The sequence below is a fragment of the Callorhinus ursinus genome, unplaced genomic scaffold (assembly GCF_003265705.2).
Source record: "Callorhinus ursinus isolate GAN/ISIS: 27379988/994484 unplaced genomic scaffold, GSC_fseal_2.0 scaffold8, whole genome shotgun sequence".
In the NCBI taxonomy this organism is placed as follows: domain Eukaryota; kingdom Metazoa; phylum Chordata; class Mammalia; order Carnivora; family Otariidae; genus Callorhinus; species Callorhinus ursinus.
In genome coordinates this window covers 13,665,633-13,689,436 of record NW_027397070.1, presented here as the reverse complement: position 1 = coordinate 13,689,436, position 23,804 = coordinate 13,665,633, and the positions used below count along the sequence as shown (strand labels likewise).

General features: G+C 44.5%; 1 protein-coding gene across 3 annotated transcripts; it reads right to left on the bottom strand.

The window, feature by feature from the left end:
* Positions 1-29: 29 nt before the first annotated feature.
* PAX9 (paired box 9) lies at positions 30-22,443 on the bottom strand. 3 transcript variants are annotated; one of them, XM_025869144.2, is made up of 6 exons: positions 22,317-22,443; positions 17,865-18,258; positions 16,472-17,098; positions 13,356-13,498; positions 3,973-4,195; positions 30-1,540 (listed from the first exon to the last, which is right to left on the bottom strand). In XM_025869144.2, exons 2-6 carry the CDS (start codon positions 17,866-17,868, stop codon positions 1,500-1,502), a joined length of 1,038 nt encoding a protein of 345 aa, XP_025724929.2. In that variant the 5' UTR covers positions 17,869-18,258; positions 22,317-22,443; the 3' UTR covers positions 30-1,499. The 3 variants fall into 3 exon arrangements, with proteins under 3 accessions (XP_025724929.2, XP_073751207.1, XP_073751208.1); XM_073895106.1 differs by lacking the exon at positions 22,317-22,443 and adding an exon at positions 22,155-22,257; XM_073895107.1 differs by having other exon boundaries at positions 30-4,195.
* Between the last annotated feature and the right edge of the window lie 1,361 nt (positions 22,444-23,804).

Below are 23,804 nucleotides of genomic sequence, written 5' to 3'. Positions count from 1 at the left end.
AATCGAACACAGAAAATAGCATAGAAATCAGATATATTTCATAAAAGCTATATAAATTTTGTGATCTGTATTCCTCTTACACCGCTTTGCAAAGAAAATTCATTGTATCGATAATTATTTTTTCCCACGAGGTCAAGAAATGCTTAGAGTAATAAAAAAAATTAAGCCAAAATTTGAACAGTTTTTATAAGGAATTAAATTCTCCCATAAATAATATTTAAAAGGCACAAGGAAGTGTTTTTAAAGTACACTAAAATGGCATTTTTAAAATGTTGGATTTTATGTTAAAATTTAAATCTGGTGGTGTTCTTTGAGTAATAATACATATCACAGCTATATTTTCCCAAAGCCACTTTACATTTTGCACTGTTGTTTAAAGCAGGTCATATTTTTAAATCCTGATACGTGAAGTTTTTTATGGCAAATAGAACACATGAAATTTCCCTCACATAATTCCCTTTGAAAACAATTTTTGTTGCTGAACTATTTTCATGTTAAAACACAAATTGGAACCAGGCCTTGGGCCCATTTGTGCTGTCCATATTTGCATCCGGATATCTTTGGTCAGAACTCTTACCCATGCCATTCTTAAAAAAGAGTGTTTAGAGTAAAACTACATTTCCAGGTTATTAGTTTTAAGTGACAGCTTCAGGCGTGAAGTCAACTATCTGTAGTGTTAAAATATGTACTATGAAGGGGAAAATGTTTCAAAATAGAAGTACATTCTTAGCATTTCCAAAAATTCCTGTACTAACATGCACTCTAAGAAATATCTCCTTGGCATTGATATCACCAAACTTGATTTTATATTTGCATCCTGAAATGATGCTACTTCAGTAGCTAAAGTCAACAAAAATATCTGCCCATTCTAGATGACACCTGTTCTTAACTACTACTGAGGGATGTTTCTACCATTAGACTATGTCACTAAAGCATTTTGAAAATAAAAAAATAAAAGATAACATGATAATTATTACTTTTTATTAATTTAGAGCATTTGAAGTATAAAAATAAAGGCTTTTTAACATACTGTATATACATACACAGCCTTCAGTTGTACATCCTTTCCAATGTGTTTTTTAACTTATATTTCAGCCCAATATTTCATAAGGTCATTAAAAGTAGAAGAAAAAAAAAAACAAGAGAAATAAGAATGTGTCTGTTGTACAACTGCATTCTATCCTTGCAGGTAATGCTCTTGCATCCTGTGAGGGAGAGAAATGCCCGCATAGAAGCCATGAAATTGAACCTTTAACCTCTCCCTGTGAATGGGATGGAAAAGGATCTCTGAAGAGTGCATTTGCCAGTTTAAAAACAACACTTTTACCCCCTAAGAAACAAGGAAATATGTCAACATTAGCCAATAATAATAATGTTTAAAAATCAAACAATCCCAATCCCGTACCCCATCCCATTTTCCTTCTCTTATTTTTAAAAGTAGCTTTAAATCATATTTTCCTTTGAATAGCAAATTATATTTTAGCTTTCTGTTGTCTTTCTTAAGTTACTCCATGTGAATTCACTGTTGCTAAGAAAAGACCTGGGGGAAAAAGAGAAGAAAAAAATCTTGATATCATTAACATTAGATTTTCTAAAATACAAGAACCAGAAAAAAATTATAAATAGCATTAACAAGAGATTTCTTAATTTAGATAAAGAAAATATTTCATTGTGTTTCCATACAAATGATTGGTATTTTTTTTTTAAAGACTCTTAGTAGCCATCTAAAAACTATCTGATAAGGGATAATTCTATACCTATGTCAGCTTTTCTGGACAGCAGGAAGAGTCCCTGTACAGTTATGGTTTTAAAGTCTCCACCAAAATATTGGACTGGTATCTCTGTTCCATTCAGTTTATAGTCTATTTTCTCACCAGACTGGGAACTCCAGATGTCAATAGGAGTTTTATAAGATCAAAGGAAGACTATGGCCCTGAGAGTTCATCTGCTCCTTCTGCTTATTCTTCTCCTGAAGTTATAATCCTCTGTTTGTAGCAATGAATTTTGGTTGCTTTAGAAATAAATGCAGTTCAAAGCTCTCTCTATAAGATATCTTTTGCTTGAAACAAGCAATTCCTCGAATATAACTTATGTGTCAGAAATCTGCTTACTGTTTATACGCTAGTGATCTGAAAGCCTCGCTCGTCTAGCCATCTGAGTTTTAAGTGAAGCCATGAAACCAATGTGACGGAACCGGATTGCCGTGTAGACTGTGCACAGCACAGACAGGAAGAAAGCAGGATCACCTCACGAATGCATCTTTAAAATCCACATCTAGTGATGTGCCCTTTTAGTTATTGCACAGAATTAATACCAAAAAAAACCCCACAATATATTAATTTTCCAATAGATGAATTGTACCAGTTTTTAAAATGTAGTTTCAAGCCTACATATTGCCAAGCAGGAAGAACTTTCTAAACAGAAGAGAAAAACTGTAGAATTTTGCCCAAGAAAAGCAGTTGTTTTAAATACAACACATAGCACATGCTCACACACACACACACACACACACACACACACACACACACACACGTGTACACCCCACAGCTCTGCTATTAACATTAAAGTGAAAATCCCATTGGTCTAGAAAGACTCATCAGCTAAACTATGTCCTGTAACTCCAGAAATGAATAAAGGGAATTTAAAAAAAATTAAATAGCATTTGTATTTCTAATACCACCACCAGTTTACCTACATGTGAAACATGCTTCTGTACAACAATGTAAACTTCACAGCAAGCCGTTTTTACATTCATTAGAGCAGAATTTTCCATTTTCTTTAAATTACAACATAATTTTGGGCTGAGATTGCTGAAGACACAGGTAAGCCAACAATAACAGTACAATTTAGTTTCACAGTGGTTTTCTTAACATAAAGTTCATTTTAAGTGTCTTTGCAAAGCATTTCACATTAAACTTAAGTTTCTAAGTGACTTCCTTTAAAGCCTTCTTATTCAGATATTTTCCACCCTCATGTCTTTATATGCTTGGCATGTGTGTTGTTTGATTAGGATACAAAATGGGAGACTGGCTTGTTTAATCTGTTTTTGAGTCCTCTGCTGTAGAAAGAAAATGTCCTTCATAAGATGTTGAAGCCTTCACTGCACACACAAAATTTGGGGCAAGTCCAGGTCCAGGAGCCCGAGCAGCCCACCACCAAACAGAGACAAAGACGTTGCCAGAAAGTCACCTTTGCAAAAAGAAAGAAAAAAATAGATGGGGGTGGGAGGGAGGGGGTATGTCCCATGGAATGAAAACACAAATGCACCATCCAGAGTCCGTATTTACAAACTAATAGAAAATATAAACATTATTGTATTTGGAACCAAGTCAAAACACCAGGAGGAGCTAAATTCAGATATTGCTTGTGTTACACATTATATTTTCCAACAAAATAGGTCATCTCTTAAGAATAAACAAAGCATCACTCAAACAAGTCAATTATTGATTAGTTTCCTAATGATGAATTAAAGCTTATTTGGTCACCTTATTTGATTAGAGGGTGTAGCATAACTTTTTTTCTATATGTATTTTCCTTTATTGATTTTGCAAAATCTCAACAATTGCACGTTTCAAAAGTTCAGGTTGATTTAGAATAAATATACACATGTGGTTTTACCAAAGACTAGTTTTAAAAGTTCCTTAGCCCTTTGAGGGGTGCAGGTTTCTTTGCTACGTTAAAACAGTGTGTGGGCAACACAAATGTCTCATTCAATCCTTAAGATTGCTTTTGTTTTCAAATCCTAAAGTCATGTCAGGTTTTCTGTAAGAGAGAAGTTATGGCAAGAAATATTTAAGTGTCATCAGCACAAAGGATGTGAGTCCGTAAAGCCAGCTTTGGGGGCGGGAGGGCAGGAGGGGTGGGATCCGAGACCAGAGAAGAGGGGGAGGGTGTGCTGAGGGGAGACGGGGTGAAGCTGCCGCGCGGACAGAATTTCCCATCAGAGTGCAGAAGCCGTGACAGAGTGACTACCTTCTCTGGCTGCCTGCATTCCCTTGAACGCCAGCGATGCGGGAATGTCACAGTTGTGGGGGGAGAGTGGGGTGCCACTGGCATGTTGCCACCCGTGTCCAGCCACATAACCGGAAGGAGCGGCGCTGTAGGTCATGTAAGGCGACACCTGGGCCGGGCTGGGGTAAGGAGCCATGGTGGACGCAGACACAAAACTGCTGACAGCGGGTAGACCGTTTGGTGCCTAAGAGTAGGAAAAGAGAAGAGGTGAAGGTAATCACATTGTAGGAGTTGACATTTCACCAGTTTTCAGAAAGTGGCAGAATGTAAGTTCTGAGTAGTAGTAGCAGCAATATTCTGACTCTACTTTCTGATTTTTTTTTCAATTTGATGCTTACATTCTACATGCATCCCCAGTCTTGCTACTTAAACATAATGCCAAAAGGCAAGACATTATATTCCTTCCACAGACGTTTTGAGGAGGCTACAACCAGAAAATTCACAGTATTTGCTTTGCTATTTGGAATTATAGGAAGGAAATAGAGGGTGAGGAAAGAATTAATGGTGATTAAATACTCTCAGAAGCTGTTCAGCTATCCGAATGCCTTTGTCAACCTTCCCTGTACTTTGGTTTTGTTTGGCTCTTTTGTTGAAGCATTGGTGAAGGGCCTGGTTGGTGTAGCTTTCATTTCCAGTAAAGAAGGGCACAGAGTGTAAGCTGTCACTTTAGAAACTCAAAATGAACACGACCTTTGTTAAATAAAACATGGGCTGTATTTTAAAATGTCAGGTTGAAAATGCCTGTTGGACAAAGGACATGCAAAATCAGGCAGTTGTCTTGTAAGAGTTTTTACATGAAGATTGGGGGTATTTTTTTCCAGAGCTGTTCTATCAAAAAAGAAACTGTCTATTGGAATATAAAAGAACTGCATATGTGTGGTTTTAAAATTGGAAAATTAGTTTGCAAAGTTTTGGGGTCCTGTGATAGGAATTTTTAAAAGCTACATGAATAAATCTCTTGAAATGAATTGAAATGTAAAATCTTAGTTTGCAGACAAAATGCAGCAGCCCTGGCAAGCGATTTTGCCCAGAAACCAGCACTCTCTTGGCATCCAATAAATTATTGTCGGTATTGTTACTATCAACAACAACAAAAACACCCTGATTTCTAATCCTGATTCTAGCATGAACACTTGGCATCCTCCCCCAAGTAACTTATTTTTTTCCCCTCAATTTCTACATCATTTAGAAATAAAGAGTAAATCTTTTCCCTGATAGTGATGTGAATTAACATATCAACATATTTCCTAGTGAGAGTGTAATGTAAATATTAGAATTACTAGTAGTAAAACCGATCAATCCTTAGAGGTAAGAAGAGCAGACATGTTAATTAGATAGTTTTCCAATTCGATTGCAACACAAATTATTTTCCAATTTAATTCATTTGGTTATTATTTTCACTTCCACATCTATGAGAATGCAATGATGGGCTCTCAAAAATGATTTTGTCAGTTTAGGGTAATACACAGAGTAGAATAAACACATGGGTATGACTTAACACTGCTCATGGATTTCTGACGAAATAATAAAAGTAGAGGGATTATCCTTATGTACTTGGTCTGTAAGAACACACCCCCTGTTCTGGTTGTCAGAGGAAAGGGAAAGGACACTAAGGCTTTTTGAGTATGTCCTATGTCCCAGGCACCAAGAAATATCCAACATATTTTATGGAATAATGAAGACGGATGAACTGTAACTCATTATAAACTACTGGGTTTATAATAATGATAAGATAATATGTAATGATTACAATGCAATGTTCAATTGAAATTAAAATGTATAGGATGGTGCTCTATTTTTTAACAAAGAAATCAGTGCACATCACTTTAAAATACAAATGAAATCTTAGTCTCTTCTTATACGCAAGAATGTAGATTAAGGAATTTAGCCATTTATCCTGGGCCAATTGGCAAGTCAATGGTCATGTGTTAAAAGAAGTTACCACCCCTGTCTGACACGGGATCTTCTGTAGCAGATCTTTTCCTGCTTTTTCCAGGGCAATTAAAAGACAGACACAATTTAATATCAAACTAGAGCTTCTTTTGAGATAACATCTTGTAAAAGATTCTCCTTCTAGAACCCTATTCTCATTGTTAGATCCTCATTCTAATTTCTAAAAAAAAAAAATCTTTTCTCCCTTTCTGAGGATGGCTCATCAGAGAATGGCTCAAAGGAGACACACTCTAAGGCTCTCAGAAGATGAGTAAGATAGCTATCAAAGTGCAGAAGAAATCTAGCATTGCATAGAGATTATAGTTCCAATCATGTTTGTGGACGATTTTCCCAATAACCCATAAGAAACGAGTTTAAAAAGGAATTATTCCAGTCCACTTATAGAAACGTATTTGCATCTGTATTGGCCTCTTCCATTCTAGATTAATTAATATTTTATACTGTTGACACCAGTGTCACCAAGAATCGTAAAATAAGAATGTTAAGGTTAAAATTATTTTTGAAATAGTGAAAACCTTTGCTCAACACTTTATAAGTACATCAGGTTAAACTATGTAATATTATACATGACAGAAACAATGCTCTAGTTAGCCAAAAAAATGTGTTGACAAATTCTAATTTTCATGACAGCTGAATTTTTCCTACCCATTCTTTCTTCTTCGCATTTTTTCCATCATCCGCAATTACAGTTTCCCCTGAAACACTTGCTTCGTCATCTTCCCCTCCTCCCCTTCCACCCTTGCCCTTGGAACAACTGCTCCTTGATGTGCCCCCTTTATCTGGCTGTTCTGTTGCAATGTCTACAGTCCCCTTACCTGGTGGACCCACTTCTTTTTGCCCTGAAACATACCCCCCTGAGAAATTGGGCTGGATTGGACTCTCATCTTACATAATGCTCCTGGGATTCAGCGGGAGGAAGAACACTGGATTTAGGCCTGTGTTACCTTCAGGTGCCTCACTTATTCTGTGACTACACTTGTTTGTCGAGCATAAAATAAACACTACTAATTTTTCCATATTTGTCCAAATGCTCATACTTAAGGCACCAAATTTGCTTTTATGTTAGTATTACTATTAGTATTAAGTGTTTCAAAGTTCTCTAAAATCCACAACATATTTAGAGTCATTTTAGTGATGCAGTCCCTCTGTCTTGCAGAAAGGATGAGTAAGAGGGGAAGCTTAAGGAGGTCTGATCTCCTCATCTTGCCGAGGAGGCAAAAGCCTTTGCTTAAAAGAAAAAAAAAAAAAAAACCCACAGAAATCTTCAAACAGTATAAAAATAACTCTTAGCTTTCTTTCCCTCAGGTTAAATTATGACCCAGATTTGGGGTTAAAAAGTTTTGTCTTAATTTTCCTTTTTACTTTTAAAGGTCAGATTTAGAAATTTAGAAAAAGCAGCATAAGAAAGATGAGATGACAAACATGCTTTAAAATGTACCTGCCACCTTCACTATTCATTCATTCTAATGACTCAATAAACCTATCAATTTTCTATTAATTTTGAAACATGACATCGGTAAAAGATATAAATCTCTACTGGATAAAGTAATTGTTATTTATGAAGCAATCACTGAATGAGTAAAATTTTCCACCACAAAGGAAAACAACTACAGGTAGCATTGATGTTTGTTTATTCTTTCCAGTAAAAGAGTACATAACTTAAACTTCCCAAATCTGTTTAATGTTTTCAGTGAAGGGCATGTAATTAATCTGAAAAGCTAGTTAGGCTGAGTAGAGACTACCAAATGTACACCATAAATATAGTGGGAGCAAACATGCTAAATTACTCTATTTAATTGGATTGTAAATATAATTTATAAATCAACCAACATATGGAATCCCCAGAAAAGAGTAAACAAATTTTCCAAATGAAACCCCAGCAATGGGCATGTAATGGAAATCTCATTTTTGAAAATGACTTTACCTAAAGATTCCATAAATAAGACCTCAATCCATCCACCCCTTTTTTTATGTGGATCTTCCATAAAAGCCATGAGAATCCTCTCCCGCCAGAGAACTATATAAGGATCCTCCCTGAAGCAAACTCTCTTCTACATAATTTTGAGAATGAGATTTACGAATTCAAAGTAAAATATACCAAATTGCATACCCTAAAAAGAGTAAGTTACTTGCTTTGTTGAATGTTTTTAGAAAAAGATTTTATCTCACTGTCATTGAAGAAAATAGTCTAGAAAAAAACACATAAAATACAATGTCCAGTTAAGGTTTGAATGAAAGCATGAGTTTCTCATTTTACTTGTTGTAAAATGTTAGAAATATAGATTTGTCACTTTTTAAAAATATGTTTTTAAATTAGTACGTTGAGAAGCTGTACTGGCAGAGAGCTAGACTACAAACAGTTTGAGGACAGGAGCTTGCCTTAATCATTTCAACATCCTCATAAAACGGGACACGTCATAGCTGTTTCATAATCATTTGTATACCTAAGTTAGTGCAGCCTTTTGAAAGCAGAAGATGCGATACTCTTGCTTTAAAAAAACAAAACAACAACAGGAAAACTCTTTATCACAGAATTGGTGTTACACTTTAAGTAAGCAACATGAGTAAAGCCTTTGAAAAAAGTAAATAAAAAGTTCTAATGTAGCCCTTCACTATTTGATTTATGCTTGTTCCATTTATTCACCACCACCCCCGAAAATGGAAATGCATTAATATCCAAACACTTCTGGCCACAAGAAAAAAAAAAAACTGGTATGACAACTGTCTGGCAATTACAAGTTATAGACCAGTAGTTTTCACATTCAGGGCATTGTCTCCTCAACATTTTCTCTCTTGAAGAAAATGCAGATAGCACTGCCAAGTGCTATACCCACAATCTTTCATCCACTCATCAGTTCTACCTGGTCCTCCCCTTATGATAAAGTGAGTTTACTTTGGCTTTATCATAAAGTAGATCTAGCCACAAATAGAGATGTGCTTCACCTAGAATTTAGCCTCCATATCATTAGCAAGAAAGTTTCAGATCGGAGAATAAACAAGATTTTCTCCCTTTTTTCGGTGTAATCTTTTTTGTTTGACTGTTGTTCTACCCTTCCTAGTTCATTATGCAATGACCTAGTGAAACAAATATCACAAAGTGAAATGACGGTTGTAAAGTATGGTTTCAACATTCATCCAAAAAGTTCTTATTTATGCTGAGTTATCACACTGCAGATCTAAATGTCTTTAGGTAATGGAAAGCTGCTATTTAAATTTTTTTCTTAAGTTTTGTGTTTCCAAAATATTGAAATTAAGGTAGCCTTGAAAAAATTTCAAATTACTTTTTTTTGTATTTTATATGACACATTTTACTACTACATAATCATTAATCTTGTTTTAAGACACAAATAGTTAAAAGCAACCCAGGTCAAGGAATGTTTTTCATAAGAGATAACATCATGAATTTCAAGTCTCTTTAGTGGCATTTGCCTACAGTTGGATTCTCTACAAAATTATAAATTATTTAAGACAAAATTAACTTTATTTCATATGATGAAAAATCCAGTGCAACTTCATTTATATTTTCATGAAAACAGTATGTCTGCAAGGACAAGCAGTGTTTAAAATAATGCACTAGAAAATTATATTCATGATTCTGAAATACTATCTTTATTTCAAATACAATACACAAATGAATGTTCCGTAAGAATTCCAGATTAATTTGACTCCAAATCCAACCATTTTCACAACTTGTTTAACTCTAAAAATAAACTTTTTCTTAAGTTCAAGTTTGTATAGACTATTCCCCATCTCTGACATTTCAATCTGTAGCTAATGTTATATTAAACTTGCTGTCTGAGTTAACATACACTACCCAAAATTGGAGATACTCAAAGCTTGTAAATCTAACGTTCAGATTATTTCAGTTAGAGTACCAGATATGCAATATAGTTTTGCTGAGAAAATATGCCCAATTGTAGAAAATGTTTCAAGAACTATACAACTATTTATAGACTCTTTAAATAAAATGAAGCATTAATTCACTAAGTACCATGTAAAAGGGGAGATATATTCCAATCCCCCCCTTTTCTTTGCCTTGCAATTGCATTCAGTAGAGATTTTGTTTTCAACAGAAGAGAACCAGCATTAAGAACCAGAGAACATGGTTGCCATTCAGAATTAGATGAGATTAAGCATTTCTGGCCCAATATTAAATGCAGGTGAAAAAAGCCAAAACAAATAAATCTTCTTCTTCTTCTATCCTCAAGGGTAGACAATAAGAACTTCTGAATGGTAATATAAAATATTGACTTCAAAGTAATATTAATCAGTAAGACAAGTTTGAATATTCTATATTAGTATTTTAAAAAACAGAAGATAGGTGTGTATACAGCTGAATGTGCATAAGGTTCTAATTACTAGCGATCAGGCATCTTTCTTTTTTTTTTTTTTGCAGTTTAAACTGAAAATAGGAACTCTAGATTATGGTAATCACTAGTACCTACAATCAGTTGTCAATTCAGTCCGTTTGGTAATTTACAGGTGTCTTCTGGGAAAAGATTATGCTCTAATTCCTAGGATTCTGAATTCTCAATTTCCTCCTCTATATACTAAATTGAAACTGGGATCAGATAGTATTGCACTATTAATAAAAGTTATAAATGCCCTGAGAGTATTATGTGCATAATTTTTGAGAATGTCAAAAACTTTCAAATTTTGTTCATAATACAAATAGAGGAGAAATGTTACTTGAGTTTACATTTTTGTTGTAAAAGTGTACTTATGCTGATAACATTTTGAAAAATAACTTTTAAAAATAAAGCTGCCCTTTGAATATTGGTAAGAGAAATGCACGTGTGTATATACAACACACCTTACCGTTGCTTCTTTGTTTATGAGCAAGTATTAGTATAGAATTTTACACTCAAGGAAATCAATGTCTAAATTCCAAAACCGCTTACAAAATGACACAGCCTAAATTTGTGTGCCTACTTAGCACACCTTCATCATTAAGCACAATTTTGATAATTATAATAGAGTAACCACTGATTTAATTGTGCTTAGAAACTTTTCAAGTTTTGAAATTTTACATCATCTGAATTATATTACTACATGGCAATGCAGAAGATTAGCATACTGCAATTAAGAAGTTTCCAAATTTGGGGCGCCTGGGTGGCTCAGTCGGTCTGTCTTCAGCTCAGGTCCTGATCTCAGGGTCCTGGGATCGAGCCCCACGTCAGGCTCCCTGCCCAGCGGGGAGTCTGCTTCTCCCTCTGCCCCTCCCCCTGCTTGTGCTCTCTTTCTCTCTCTCAAATAAATAAATAAAATTTTTAAAAAAGAAGTTTCCAAATTTAAGATATAAATATCTTTTTCTTCTGGAAGAAAAATTAACTTGTTCTCTTATGTATTTAGAATAATACTTATTTTGCCACTTATGTCTTTCATTTGTTTGCTTTTATAAATCTCATAATTTAGTGATATAATGTTTAGTGTTTAAATGTAATCAATTTTAATGTTCAGAATATACAGAGTAGATTATTTGAATCAGTCTTCTATTTTTATTTTAAACTGGTCAGTGTGGTTTTGATATGTGTGTATAAATTAACCATTTCTAAATGAGTATAAACACTAGATCTATAATTCGAGGGAGAAAAAAGATGAAATAACCAAGGATTTTTGAATTATGACACTGCTTTATATATAAACTGGGTTTATCAACTATATGTGAGAATTAAAAACTATTTTTCAACTCTTTACTTCCTGATGTTATTATAACAAATGATGACCCAATAAAAACTACTGAGCACCTATTAAATGCTTGCTACTATGCTAGGTGCTTTAAAAACACTCCTTCTAATGTTTGTAACAAAATGCCTTGGCACTTTTTGACTATGAGCTCTCTGAACAAAGTATATTCTCACCAAAAGAAAAAAAACTGCTTGTTTTTAAAAGTCAATCTCTAACCGCCATCTATAACCACAGGTACTATTAAATGGAAGCTTACTATGTGCCACATGGCTGCATTATCTCACTGAATCCTCACAACATCTCCTGAGGTTGGGACTATCATTTCCTCCTTTTAAAGATGAAGAAATGGAGGTGCTAAAAGGTTTAATAACTTGCTTTAGTGACAACGGTACCAGAAGATCGGAGTTCCTAACCAATGCTACACTGCCTCTTGTCTATGAATGAAGGGCTTTTTATAAAAGAAAACGGCAAGTTTTCATATAATTTCTCCTTGGCATTCTTTACAGTAGAAACATACTCGGGAAAGGGACTCTCTTTGCTGCTATTTTCTGGGATATTTGTCATGGGAGAGCTACTAATATGTGTCTGACTCTGTTTTAGCAAAATAAGGGAGAGAAAAGGAAATGGAAATGGGGTTTGTTTGAGAAAACGGATTAGAACTTTTTCCCAAGTGAATAAAAGTAACAAGTAAAACGCTGATTTTGACCGATAAGAAAACACTAAGAGTTCTATGACTTCACAATAATAAAACGAAAATTAGGTATTTTGAGGCTTTGGAATTAGAATTTGGTGTTAAGAAATTTGCAAATCTACCCAGATCTGCTCCAAGAAACCTTAGGCTTCCTTAAGATCCGCGTTTGTTTGTTTGTTTGTTTGCTTTTCAAAGCTTTGAGCTCCGGACTCCATCCTTGTGATGAATTTAGACTCAAAACTCTAGGGCTTTTGTGGTGGTGGTTGCTTAGTTTTTCTCCGGGGTGAAAAAAAACAAACAAACAAAAAAAAAACCCACGAGTGTTTTAATTTTTCTTTTGCAGAATCGGGGCAGGAACAGAGGGAAGGAAAAATTAAGCGGTCCACAGCCAATCCGTATAATTTGAGGTTTTTCTCACAAACCCCTTGGGAGATTACACCGTGACCTTTAATCGGGAAATGGTAACTTTATTAAGTTTATCTGGTTGCCCTCTCTTCACTATCGCAGGGCGAGCCTCGTTTGTTTGCTTTCGGGGAGCCACGGCCCGAGAAACGTCCGAGCGTGCGGACCCCCCAGCCCACAGACCCGCAGGCCGCGACCTCGGGCGTGCGCTCGGCGGCCGTGGAGGCCGCTCGCGCGGGCGCCGCCGTGAGAACCCAGCGGGGTCGCCCGCGCCTGCGGACGCGCCTCGCGTGGGTCACCAGCCCCTGCGCGAGCAGCGCCGTGGGCTTCGGGCGCGGCCTCCCGGCCCCTGCAGCGGCCACGCAGGCCTGGAGGCGCTTCCACCGCCCCAGGCCCCCCCCGGGCTCCTGGCGGGGGGTCGAGGCCTCAACTCCGCCCCGGACGGTCCGGGCCTCGGTCCCGCCTTTCCCCGACCGGGAAAGGACTCCCGGCTGCGACGGGTGGTCGGCCTGGGCTTCCCCTAGGTCGAGGCTCCGAAAGGAACTGGGTCCCCCGTCGCCCAGACCCCCGCCGCCACGCGGCCCACCCGGCGGGGCCCTCGCCTCCTCACCTGGCCGTACTTGGCTTCCTGCTCCAGGGCTCCCTTCTCCAGCCCGTTCACCGCGTGCGGGCCGGCGGCCGGGAAGTTGTTCCGGCCCAGGCTGCTCCACTCCTCCACCTTGGGGCTGTGGTAGGGGGAGCTGTCGCTCACGCCTGGGGAGGAGGAGAAGGCGTCAAGCTGGAGATCCAACCCGCGCGCCCCCTCCTGAGACGCGGCCCGAAGCCGCGACCCGCGAGCTCCGGGGCTCCGACCCCTGCCCTCGACCTCCCGGGGGCGCCGGGCCCAGGCGCGGCCTCGCCGGCCTCCAGGCCCAGGGCCCGACGAAGTGTACTCTCCTCAGAGTAGGCCTCTCCCAGCTCTTTCACCCACGCCTGCGGGAAGATTTTTTTTTTCCCCCTTTTTCAGCAGCCTTTGATTTCCTCCTCCCCTCCTCATTCCCCCGGGAAATCGTACGAAAGGAACCTGAGAGTTTTCCTAAATCGAGGAATGAAACACGTGAAGCTGGATGCGCTGTTCGTCCCAGTCCTAACCCAGGGTCGACTTGGGATTGACGAAAACGCGGACAGAAAAGGGAGAGAGGAGCGTCCTTGGCCTAACCGTCCTTGGCCTGGGGCCGGTGCTCAGAGACATCCAGGAAAGTGCTCACGGTGCTGTGGGGATCTAGTACTTATGTCAGTAGATGAGACAAAAGACCTGCAAAGTCTTTTGCAAACAAATAACTACAAGATGCCCACAATGCACATGCAAAACATACATGCGTAGTTTGTCTTGTGTGTACATAATTTATATGTGACCACCTCTGATGCTCTATGTCTACACATTAAGTATGTGAGGTTATGTGCATATAACTTACAAAATAAATACTACAATTACCACTGTAAATGCCACCAGCGTCAGTGGTAAGGTTATAGAGAGAGGGTTGTTTTGTTTTATTTTGTTTTAATGAAATAAAAAGTTAAGGAAATGAAGGCAGAATTAAGTGTTTTTAAAAAGGGAGTAACGCTGTCTATCCTTTATGTTCTTAATAGAGATATAAAGAAAATTATATGCTATAAACTGATTACCACAATACCTAGAAGTGTGCCTACTGAATCACTGCCATCTCTAAATGACTGAATGCAGTTTTAAAGAAAAGATATTTGAAGACTATGAGCAATGTGTTTTTGTCTTTGGAACCTATAGGTGGAGGACTGAAGTTTTGACAAAGCCACTACAACCTGATTTTAAATACTTCCATCTGACACAGTGCTTTGATTTGTAGAAATGATCGTTTGTAGAAATGATCACTTATAGAAATAATCATTTTATAGTCACAGATTTGTCAGAAAACAGATTGTTTAAAGCTGGCATCCAGAATCAACAACATCTAGAATGAAAAGTTGCTCCTCTGCATATAATCCATTACTTTTCCAACTGATACTTGGTCTGATTGTAGAATCCCCAGGGAAGATCAACTCTGTCAGTCTTTTTTCCCTATCCCCCCCCCAAAGAATCAGATTGTGTTCCAATTTGCACCAGGAAACTGTGTTTTGGCAAAGAACTGCCAGTCTCTCTTTGCCTTCCCAGACAAAAGGCAATCGGTGGGCACAAGCCTGAAGTTATCTTAAGAAACTGAGATCCCCCTGTGAGCCCCCATTTCTGCTGATCTCACACTTTCCCATGAACAGGGGCTTCCTTTAAATGTCAGTGAGGTCAGTTTGTCCTATAAATCAAGGGCAAACTCTCTCCAACTAAAGCTCCAACCAGCTCCGAATAAGACAAAACTGAGCTCCTCAAAGAATCTTGTAAATTCACAGGCAGCAAACAAGAAGATGAGAAATCAGGGCTCTGCTTTAATTACTTAAAAAGATAATTGTGCCAATGTGGTGGCAACAGAAAAAGGCAGGAAATAATTAAAGGAACTATTCCCCCCCTTCCCTACTTAATTTTTCCCCTGCACTTTTTAAACTTTTGGCTAAGAAATTAAAACGGTGGGCTCTTATCTCTGTATTCTTTAAATTCTATGTCTAGGATATTTTGACTTTTTCCCCCTACCAAGAAAGAAGTTAATGCCAGTTTCTTTGCTGTTGTTGTTGTTTTGTTTAATTATGAAGTAAAGGAAAACAAAGTCTGGTCTGCGGAAGCCCAACTGTGCAGGAGGGCCCGGAGAATCATTCTTACCAAGCAGAAAAGACACTCGCTACCTGGCAAGGTCAAGGGTGAGAAAGGAAAGGAACAGTGGAGGTGGCACCGCAGAAAATGCAGGTACTAGATGTGCACTCGCATCCCCAGGGACCGGGGGACCCTCAAGGGAAGCCGCAGGCTTGGGGAAACCAGGAAAGAAGAGAGGACATGATGAAATCACCCTGCATTTTGTTCCCCTCACAGCAGCGGTTGGTGCCACTTCCTAAGATACATATAGTGAAGTCTGTTAAGGTAAAGGCCGGAGGTGGGGGTGATAGGAAAAAGAGAGAGGGGGAGAGAGAGAGAGAGAGAGAGAAATAAAGCAGAAAATTAGTCCCAGAAAGAGCAATGCAGTAACATGCAAGTTACTAGTAGTAACTTGGGGACCTCCGTTTCCGAGGAAAATGAAGTGAAGCATAAGAATGAAACCAATTAGGTGACATTTGAACTTCCTGCCTGAGCAAATTTGGCCTGATTGCCAGAATCCAAGAATACTGCAATTTCCACAGGGTGCCCGACTCCTCGCGGCCGCATCTGATCCCCAAACAAGCTGCCCGCAGCGGTGTCTGCAGCCAGCAGCCCCACGCCCGCTCAGGCCTCCCGGGCTGCGCCCCAAGTCCGACCCGGGCCGCGCTCTCCAAGTGAGCGAGCGGGTCTAAGGCTGCAGCGGCGCGAGAGGCGGGGGAGGGTGGAAAATGCGAACCATGTGTTGGGGATGGGGGGATGTTATGGGTCTGGTAGTTTGAGATGAGGCAGGAGACTGTGTGTGGCAAGGAAACGGAGGGCATGAATTTCAAGTTAATGAGATCAGAACACCCCCTGGGAGGACTCCTTAGTTTCCAAAGGAAAAAGCCTCAGGTGGTGGGATAGACCCGGGCCCGGAGGCCTCAGATACAGAGACACCAGCGAGGGTGCAGAGGGAGGCTCTGCACATCCACACCATCCAGCCCCTGAGCCCTTACCTTGGTCGGTGATAGAGCGAATGCCCAGGATGTCGGTGACGGAATGGGAGGAGGGCCAGGTACGGGGCATGGCCACCGAGCCGGGGATGGCAGGCACCCCGGGCGGCGTGGGCACCTTAGCTGCGGCCGCCGTGATGGGGCTGGGGTACGAGTAGATGTGGTTATACGGCAGCGCCGGCTGTGGCGCCGGCTGGTGCTGCTTGTATGAGTCGTAATGGCCCTGTTGAGCCAAGTTGCCGATCTTGTTGCGCAGGATGCGGCTGATGGAGCTCACCGAGGGCACGTTGTACTTGTCACACACGCCGTCCGCCAGCAGGCGGTCCCGGATTTCCCAGGCAAAGATGCCAGGGTCCCTTTGCTTGTAGGTCCGGATGTGCTTCACCACGGTGGGGGTGGTAACTCGGGGCTTGCTGCCCCCAATGGCTCCTGGCAAGATCGAGCCAGTCTCGTTGTAGCGCGCCAGAATCTTGCTGACGCAGCCGTGCGAGACCCGTAGCTGGCGGCTGATGTCACACGGTCTGATGCCCAGTTGGGCCAGTTCCACGATACGAAGCCGGATGGCGTTGGGCAGCGGCCTCCCGTTCACGAATACTCCTCCCAGCTGGTTCACCTCCCCAAAGGCTGGCTCTGCAAGACGAACACACGGCGCGCGGGGACGCGCACCGGCAGTTTGGGACAGCCGTTTACCACTCGGCCTCCGCCCACGTCAGAAGGCAGGGCAGACGCACCCACCCGGGACTGGGGACCTGGGCTTTTCCCAAACCCTACTGCCCCCGAGCCTTGCCCAATGGCCCCAAACCACTAAGGTCGAGTCGGACCCCCTCCCCCATTCCAGTGGTGTCTGCGGCCACTACAAGCAAATAAAGTGGTGAGACGCGGGGCCGCTCCAAGTGTTCAAAAGCCTCCGAAGCAGGCGGAGAAATCGGTCTTGACGCTTGCTACTAGCTCCTTCTCGGCTGCTCGGCGCTAAAGTCTCTGGGCTGATACCCCTCGAGCCCCAGCGCCCCGCCTGGGGCCTGGAGCAATTGGACAAGGTCTAGGAGAAACTACAGTTGGTTTGGATTTTTTTTTTTTTCCTGTTCTGAGTGCGTGCGTTTGTGTGAAACAAAACTTGGTCCGCACTGAGGCTACGGAGCTTGCTGATGCCACCGCTCTCTTCCTTTAATATCAGAAAATGGCATCAACAGCAACCCAGTAGCCAGCGTTGATACTGAACTGCTGTGTGCCCTGACCCTTAGTGTGTTTCTAACAACTTGTAGGAACACGAGCAAAGTCAATAAGAAGAGTGTGAGCGCTCAGTGGTGCGCGCCCTCGCGCTCCCTCCCTCCCTCCCTCGCCCTCTGGTTCCCTCCCTCCCTTCCCGGCTCTGACAGCGTCCCCCGCCGCCACTCACCCATTGCTCCGAGCTGTACACCAACGGGGCCCCAGTTCCAAACTCCCAAAAAGAAACTTTTCGCACAGCCTCAGTGGCCCGGCTTGTCGCTGCCCCGGGCAGCCGGTGCCTCCGCTTCTTCCCGGGAGGAGGCGGCGAGAGTGCAGAAGGAAGGAGTAAAAGGAAGTCTGTGCCCCGATGAAAGAGGCTAGAGTTCTGCATTTCAATCTAAGCAGCAACGTGGGCTGGCCTGAGCTGGGCCGGGCTGCTCCGTCTATCACTCACTGGTGACACGCCCTCAAAGAGGAGGGCCCGAGGTCAAGCTGCGTGGTGATTGGTGCGGGCCGCTGAGCGACAGTGCAGTCCGGGAAAGTCCTTCCGCTGTCTCTTTCAAGCTTGCTCTGCACCTGGGTGACTAAATACAAAGAAAATGGGTGTTTGACACCTTCCTAGGGGCAGCGCAAACAGACAACAAAATCAAGCTGATAAAAATGCTGAATAAGCAAATGAAAGCATTTGGTAGGAATATGAGAGACTCTAAGGGGGAAGGAGTTGAGGAGACTTGGGGGGAGGGGAAAACAGACGCCTCAGAATTTAAGTTAAAACTCTAGGTGGGAGGTGGGGGCCACCGTCAGGTGGGGGAGGGGGGTGCTTCTTAGAATAGCCGGTCTTGCAGACCTCCAGGGGCTGTCTGGAGAAGGACGCTATTACCGGGGGATGATACCTCCTCACTCCAGCCTATGCCAGGTGGCGAGAGCTCAGGTGTGAGACGGTAGGCCGATCGGAGAGACCAGGAGGTTAAGGGGAGGCCGAGCCAGAGGTGGAAGCCACTGTGACCTCCAGGTGGAGACCCCTCTCCTGCTCCCGGGACTAGCCCCCCCCCAACGCAGTTTCTGGTGGGTTCATCCAGGAGCGCGGAGCCAAACCTTAGCCACGCAGGCTCCAGGATGTGGCCGCGCGCGATATGCGGAGAACTGAAGCACACGCGGCTAAAGCTAGCTCACAGCCAACGTCGACGATTGCCTGTGCGTGAGGCACTCTCCCGGGAGGCCAGCGCGCCACTGCGCTCAGCCGGGTTGCTGGTCTGCTGGTACTTGATGCCAAGGTTTCCCGACTTCCCCTCACCAGCGAACCGCAGCAAAAGGGTTTTGTTTAATGAAAGAGACTTGGTCCCAAGAAAGTTGAACACCGAGCCTGCACATCTATGTAATTCCCCTGTCTTCTGTTTAGCTACCAGAGGCCCTGAGAGTCAGCCTACTTCTGAATTTTCACTTTTGATCACTAAAGTGATCACTAAGTCTAAAGTGTACAGTACTCTTTTTGGCAGCCAAAGTTCATCACATTTTGAGTATGGGTTATGGAGAACACTAATCAAGATTAAAAAACAAGATGGGGAACATCTTTAATGAACTTGGGTGTGTGGACTGCTTCAGGTCGAGGATATTGATACTACTACTTCTTGTGCACACAGGATTCCTGTTGATCCTCCCACAGTCCTGAGGGATGTGAGTGTGGCTCTGGTCTACTACATACAGGGAAGCTGACTGGGCCCAGATTCCCCGCCAGTAAGTGACAAGAAGCCAGAAAAACGAATGATCATCTGTGCTTTTTGAAACGAAGAGCCACCTCCAGATCCTCATGCTTCTGTGGTTGGGGCCGCAGTCTAATTTCAAGTTTATAGGTAAGAAGAATGAAAAGATAAAGATTCATTCAAACACCCTTAATTCTTTTAGAAGTTTCACAGCTAGAAATACTTGAACTTGTCTTTTTATTTGTTTGTTCCAATTGTTTAAAATCTCGCAGTTTGACTTGATAGCGATTTCACCCTGGTCTGACCCCAAATACTTATTGTTTGGCACCGCCTGGTATTTTACCACGCAGAGGTCCTTGGAGAATCCAAGATTTTTAATACAGCAATTCTTTCCTGGGGATTGGGTGCAAATTAATTGAGACTGAGATATCAGAGAGGTGCCTATGGCTGAGGCTTCTGTGAAAGATTGAACATGCTGGGCTTCTCGATCAAGAAGCTCTCTGACCCCTCCCCCCACAGACACTCGCAACTACCTCTGGCGCGGACTCGTGCACCCAGTGAGCTCCTCGCGGACTTTGCTGGGCTGCAGTGTCGGTAAAGGGAGGTTCCACCTTCTGGCTGGCAAGACCCGGTGCCCGGATGTGGGTCTATGCGCTCTATGAGGGTTTTAGTGCTTCTACAGCACCAACCTGGAGCGATCCAAAGACTGGCCCATTGTTTAGAGCTCCTGCTAGGTGGACCTAAACACAAATCCCTCTCGTTTGCCTCTAAACTCCTTCAGCTGCCTGACATGACCCGTGCTCTCAAACAGGTCTGCTACTATCTCTCCATTTCTACCTGTTGGACTTGGCCGCGGCGGCCCATTATCTTTGTGGCGCACCCCTTCTCCCCGCTCCTTGGAGCCCGGCAGGCGGTCATCACGCCCCCGGGTTGCGGGTGTTCCGTGCTTTCAGCTCAGCGCATTCCCAACAGCCCACGAAGAATCGTCGGTGCTTGGGGACACTAAGAACCCGCGGCAAACTGAGGCCCGAGCTTGGGCGGCAAAAGAAGTCGAAACTTCAGGGGACAGATCGAGGCGAGGGATCCTAGAGGAAGGTGCTGATGCTGAACCCTCCCAGGGCCGCACACTGAGTGCTATGGTCAGGTAGCAGGCAAATCGAAGAGCCCGAGCGAGAGATAAGTGACCTGAAAAGGGGAAAGAGGACTCGAGGGCTAGAGGCGGGCAGGCGGGAGGGAGAGAGAGAGAGAAACCTAAAGGGCCGGTAAGCCTCGACGGTGGGCCTAGGGATGCAGGACTTCGAGAAAGAGCCAAGGGGCAGCTGGGGCTAGCGCTCCCTGGTTACTACCCGCTGCGGACCCGGGAGATTACAAAAAGATCGGAAAAATTTTCTACTAAAATAATTTCTTCTAAAAGACCAAAACCAAAACACAACCAGTAAGGCCTGCAGCTGACACAGGCCGGGGAGAAGCCAAAAGCCCTTCCCAGGGTGCTGTCGAGGCCTCCTCCAAGAGGCTACCCGTTCTCTGGGTAAATATTTACTCAGTGGGAGACTGGAAGCTAGCGGGGGAGGGTGGGAAGGAGAGGGCTACACGGGGTGGAGAGAAACCCTAGCTCGACACCGGCGGGGACAGACGTGTCCACGGCCCAGAGGGGAGCCAGGCCGGGGACTGCAGGGGCGGCTCGGCCCGGGCACGCGGCTGGGGGAACTTTAGCTCGCATTGCACCCCTTGGGCTGGACTCCTGCCCTGCCACTGCGGGCCCAGGCCAGATGCTGTAAAGTCTTCATAAATCTGTCAGCGGTCGCAGTGCCGCGGACGGTAACCTGTGGCGCCCCCCTCTCGGCACTAGCGGGATCCGAGGAGAGACGACCAGAATCTACCTCTTTCCGAGGCCGCCCTCGCGCAGCCCGGCAGACGGCGCCCGGCGCCCGCCCGGGGACGGCCAAAGTGGGACCCCGGCGCTACAGGCTGTTGAGGGAAGGGAACTCTTCCCTAGCTCTGCAACCCTGACCGACGCCCTGGGCGGCTACCCGGGGTCTGCAGGTCAGCTACGACAGCGGCTGGGGGCTAGAATGAGAGAGGGCGTGCGTGTGCGCGAGAGAAGGGTCCTGCTGCTCCCGGTTTCATTTATGAAGAGCAGAATTGCCAGAGAAGAGCATTAAGGGGCAGATTCTTCCAACTTGCCCTCCTCCTGGGGACAGGACCCCGGGCAGGCACAGGCGACGGTGCCCACTTCTCGCCCTGCCCAGGGAGCTCCAGGGAAGGAGAGGAGGCAGGGTCTGAGCTCCGGGACGGGTTTTCGGAGCGCAGTGACTTCTTCCAGCCTTGTGAGGAGGGAATGAGATAGAAACAAGATCTCGAATCCGGTTCTCCCAAGGGAGCTGTTTCAGGGTAAGTGAAAGATTGAGCGCGGCGTAGAGAAAAAGAGGCCGGACTTCAGTCCTCGCCAGACTGCGCTGCTAACGCCGGGGCCACGCGTTCCAACCCCGATCTGCCCACTGCTCGGTCCTGGCCCCTCGGGCTCAGCGGCCGCTCCTCCGCCTACTCGACCTCCCACTGCCCGCTGCGGCACGTGGCAGCCGGAAGCGCACCCTGTGCCCTAGGCAAGCGAGGTCCACCCGGAGCTGCGGGCCAGGCGGGATCAGTGCGTGGAGCCGCGGGCGGAGTCGGGAGCGGCGGCTAGAGGGAAAAGCTTTGGGGCGAGGGAGAGACAGACCGCCAGGGCCCTCGGCCCCAGCCAGGCCCCCTGGGTTTGGGTGTGGGGATGCCCACACACTGACCTGCAGGCCTGGACTAAGCCGGGCTGCGGACGCCTCGGGACGAACCAGCCCAAGTGGAGGCGGGGGATGGGGGAGGCGGCCCCCAGAAGGAGCCCAGAGGATTCACCGAGAATCGCCAAAGCCTCCCTGCAGCCTCTCCGCCTTCCTGCCGACGATGCTTACGATTCAAGACCCTTTCCCCAGAGGGCGGCATCAAGCAGGGTCCTGCCAGAGCGCGGAAATCCCTCTGCGGGCCGTGGGATGGGCCCCCGGGGCCGAGAGCGCTCCTCACCCGCTTTCTCTTTCCAAGGGCAGGGGAGGGGCCTGTTGCCGCCCGAAACCCGCTTTTAATTCCCCGCCTGCCTGTTTCCGATCACCCGGGGTTGGTTTTTCTGTTTGTTCACTCCTTCTGTTACAATAAAAACAATCGACATTTCTTTTCAGTTTCCCCATATTAGCGTCACTCAGTAATTGTTCTCCATCCCCCTCCCCCCGCGTTGAAGGCGAACTGGATTGCTGGTACCCTCGCATTGGAAGGTTTCCGAGTATATAAGCAAATCTTCCCTAAAGACTTTAAAGTAAAAATAAATAACGGCCCGGGAAATTGCCATGACCCTAACATCACTTTCTGAATGCAAATTACACCCATTTTTCAGTTTTCAACAGCGGAATTGCTTTCAGAAGGACGGCGCGGAGCCCCATGTGATATGGTTACATTTGTTTATTAAATCCGCAAATGAAAGAGAACTCATTTTTTGTGCAAAGGGCAAAACTTGTGGCTGCCGTCCCGCAAGTGCGATCAAGGACGGGTCCGGGTTGGGGGCAGGGGCGGGGGCAGGGAAGATCCCTTCGGGGAGGCCAGGCTGAGCCTCCAGTCAGAGGGAGGAGGCACTTCGCCCTGCCTGGGTCTAAGCATCTGTAGAAGCCACACCGCTCGGTGACGAGAGGAGGACACCGCCCGCCGTCACTCTACAGCCTTGAGCTGAAGCAGCTCAAGAAAGTTGCAGCTGCGTGTGGGAAAAGCAGGTTTGCGGAGCTCTTAAAGACCCTGCCTTCAGGGTACCTGTGAGGGCAGTGGGGCTGCCTCCTTTCGAGGACCCGATTGGCCCAAAGGCTGTCCGGAAAAGATAAATGCGAACCAGGCCGCACCTCTAAGCCTTGGTTTCGGCTCTGAAGCACACCCTTCGGGGTCCCCATCTCGGTCAGATTACGTTGAATGCAGCTTTCTTGTGAGGTTGGGGTTGCCTTGCAGGCTTCAAGGAGCCAGAATCAACCTGTAAGCCAGTCTTGGAGCTAAGCACGAGCGTTCCTCCCATTTTCAATGATGCAGAGAGCAGGCTGGCTCACTTCGCGGTTCCCTCCCGGGGAGTCCTCGCACCCCGGCAATGGACAGAGACTGGTGGAGCTGCCCAGCTCGGTGCGGTTGAGGCGCGGGATTTCCAACATGTCTCTTTCTCTGGACGAAGTCCACCACCAACTAGCCCTGCGCTGACCGTGAAAGCAGATAATCTTGCTGCACTGTCCTCACCATCCCTCCGAAAACAGGAAGCGGGGGCTGGGAGCAGAGTCTGGGTCGGAGTCACAGAAAATTTGCCGCGGTCTTGGGAGTCCCGGAAAATTTGCCGCGGTCTTGGGAGTCCCTGGCTACCTCATTCCCGGCCGAGTCACCTC

Coding starts and splice junctions, on each gene's coding strand:
- PAX9 (XM_025869144.2), bottom strand. Junction 4,196..13,355: donor AGGAAGCCAAGTACGGCCAG/GTGAGGAGGCGA, acceptor TCCTACTCTTAG/GCACCAAACGGTCTACCCGC. Junction 1,541..3,972: donor AATGCAGGCAGCCAGAGAAG/GTAGTCACTCTG, acceptor TTTTTCCCCCAG/GTCTTTTCTTAGCAACAGTG.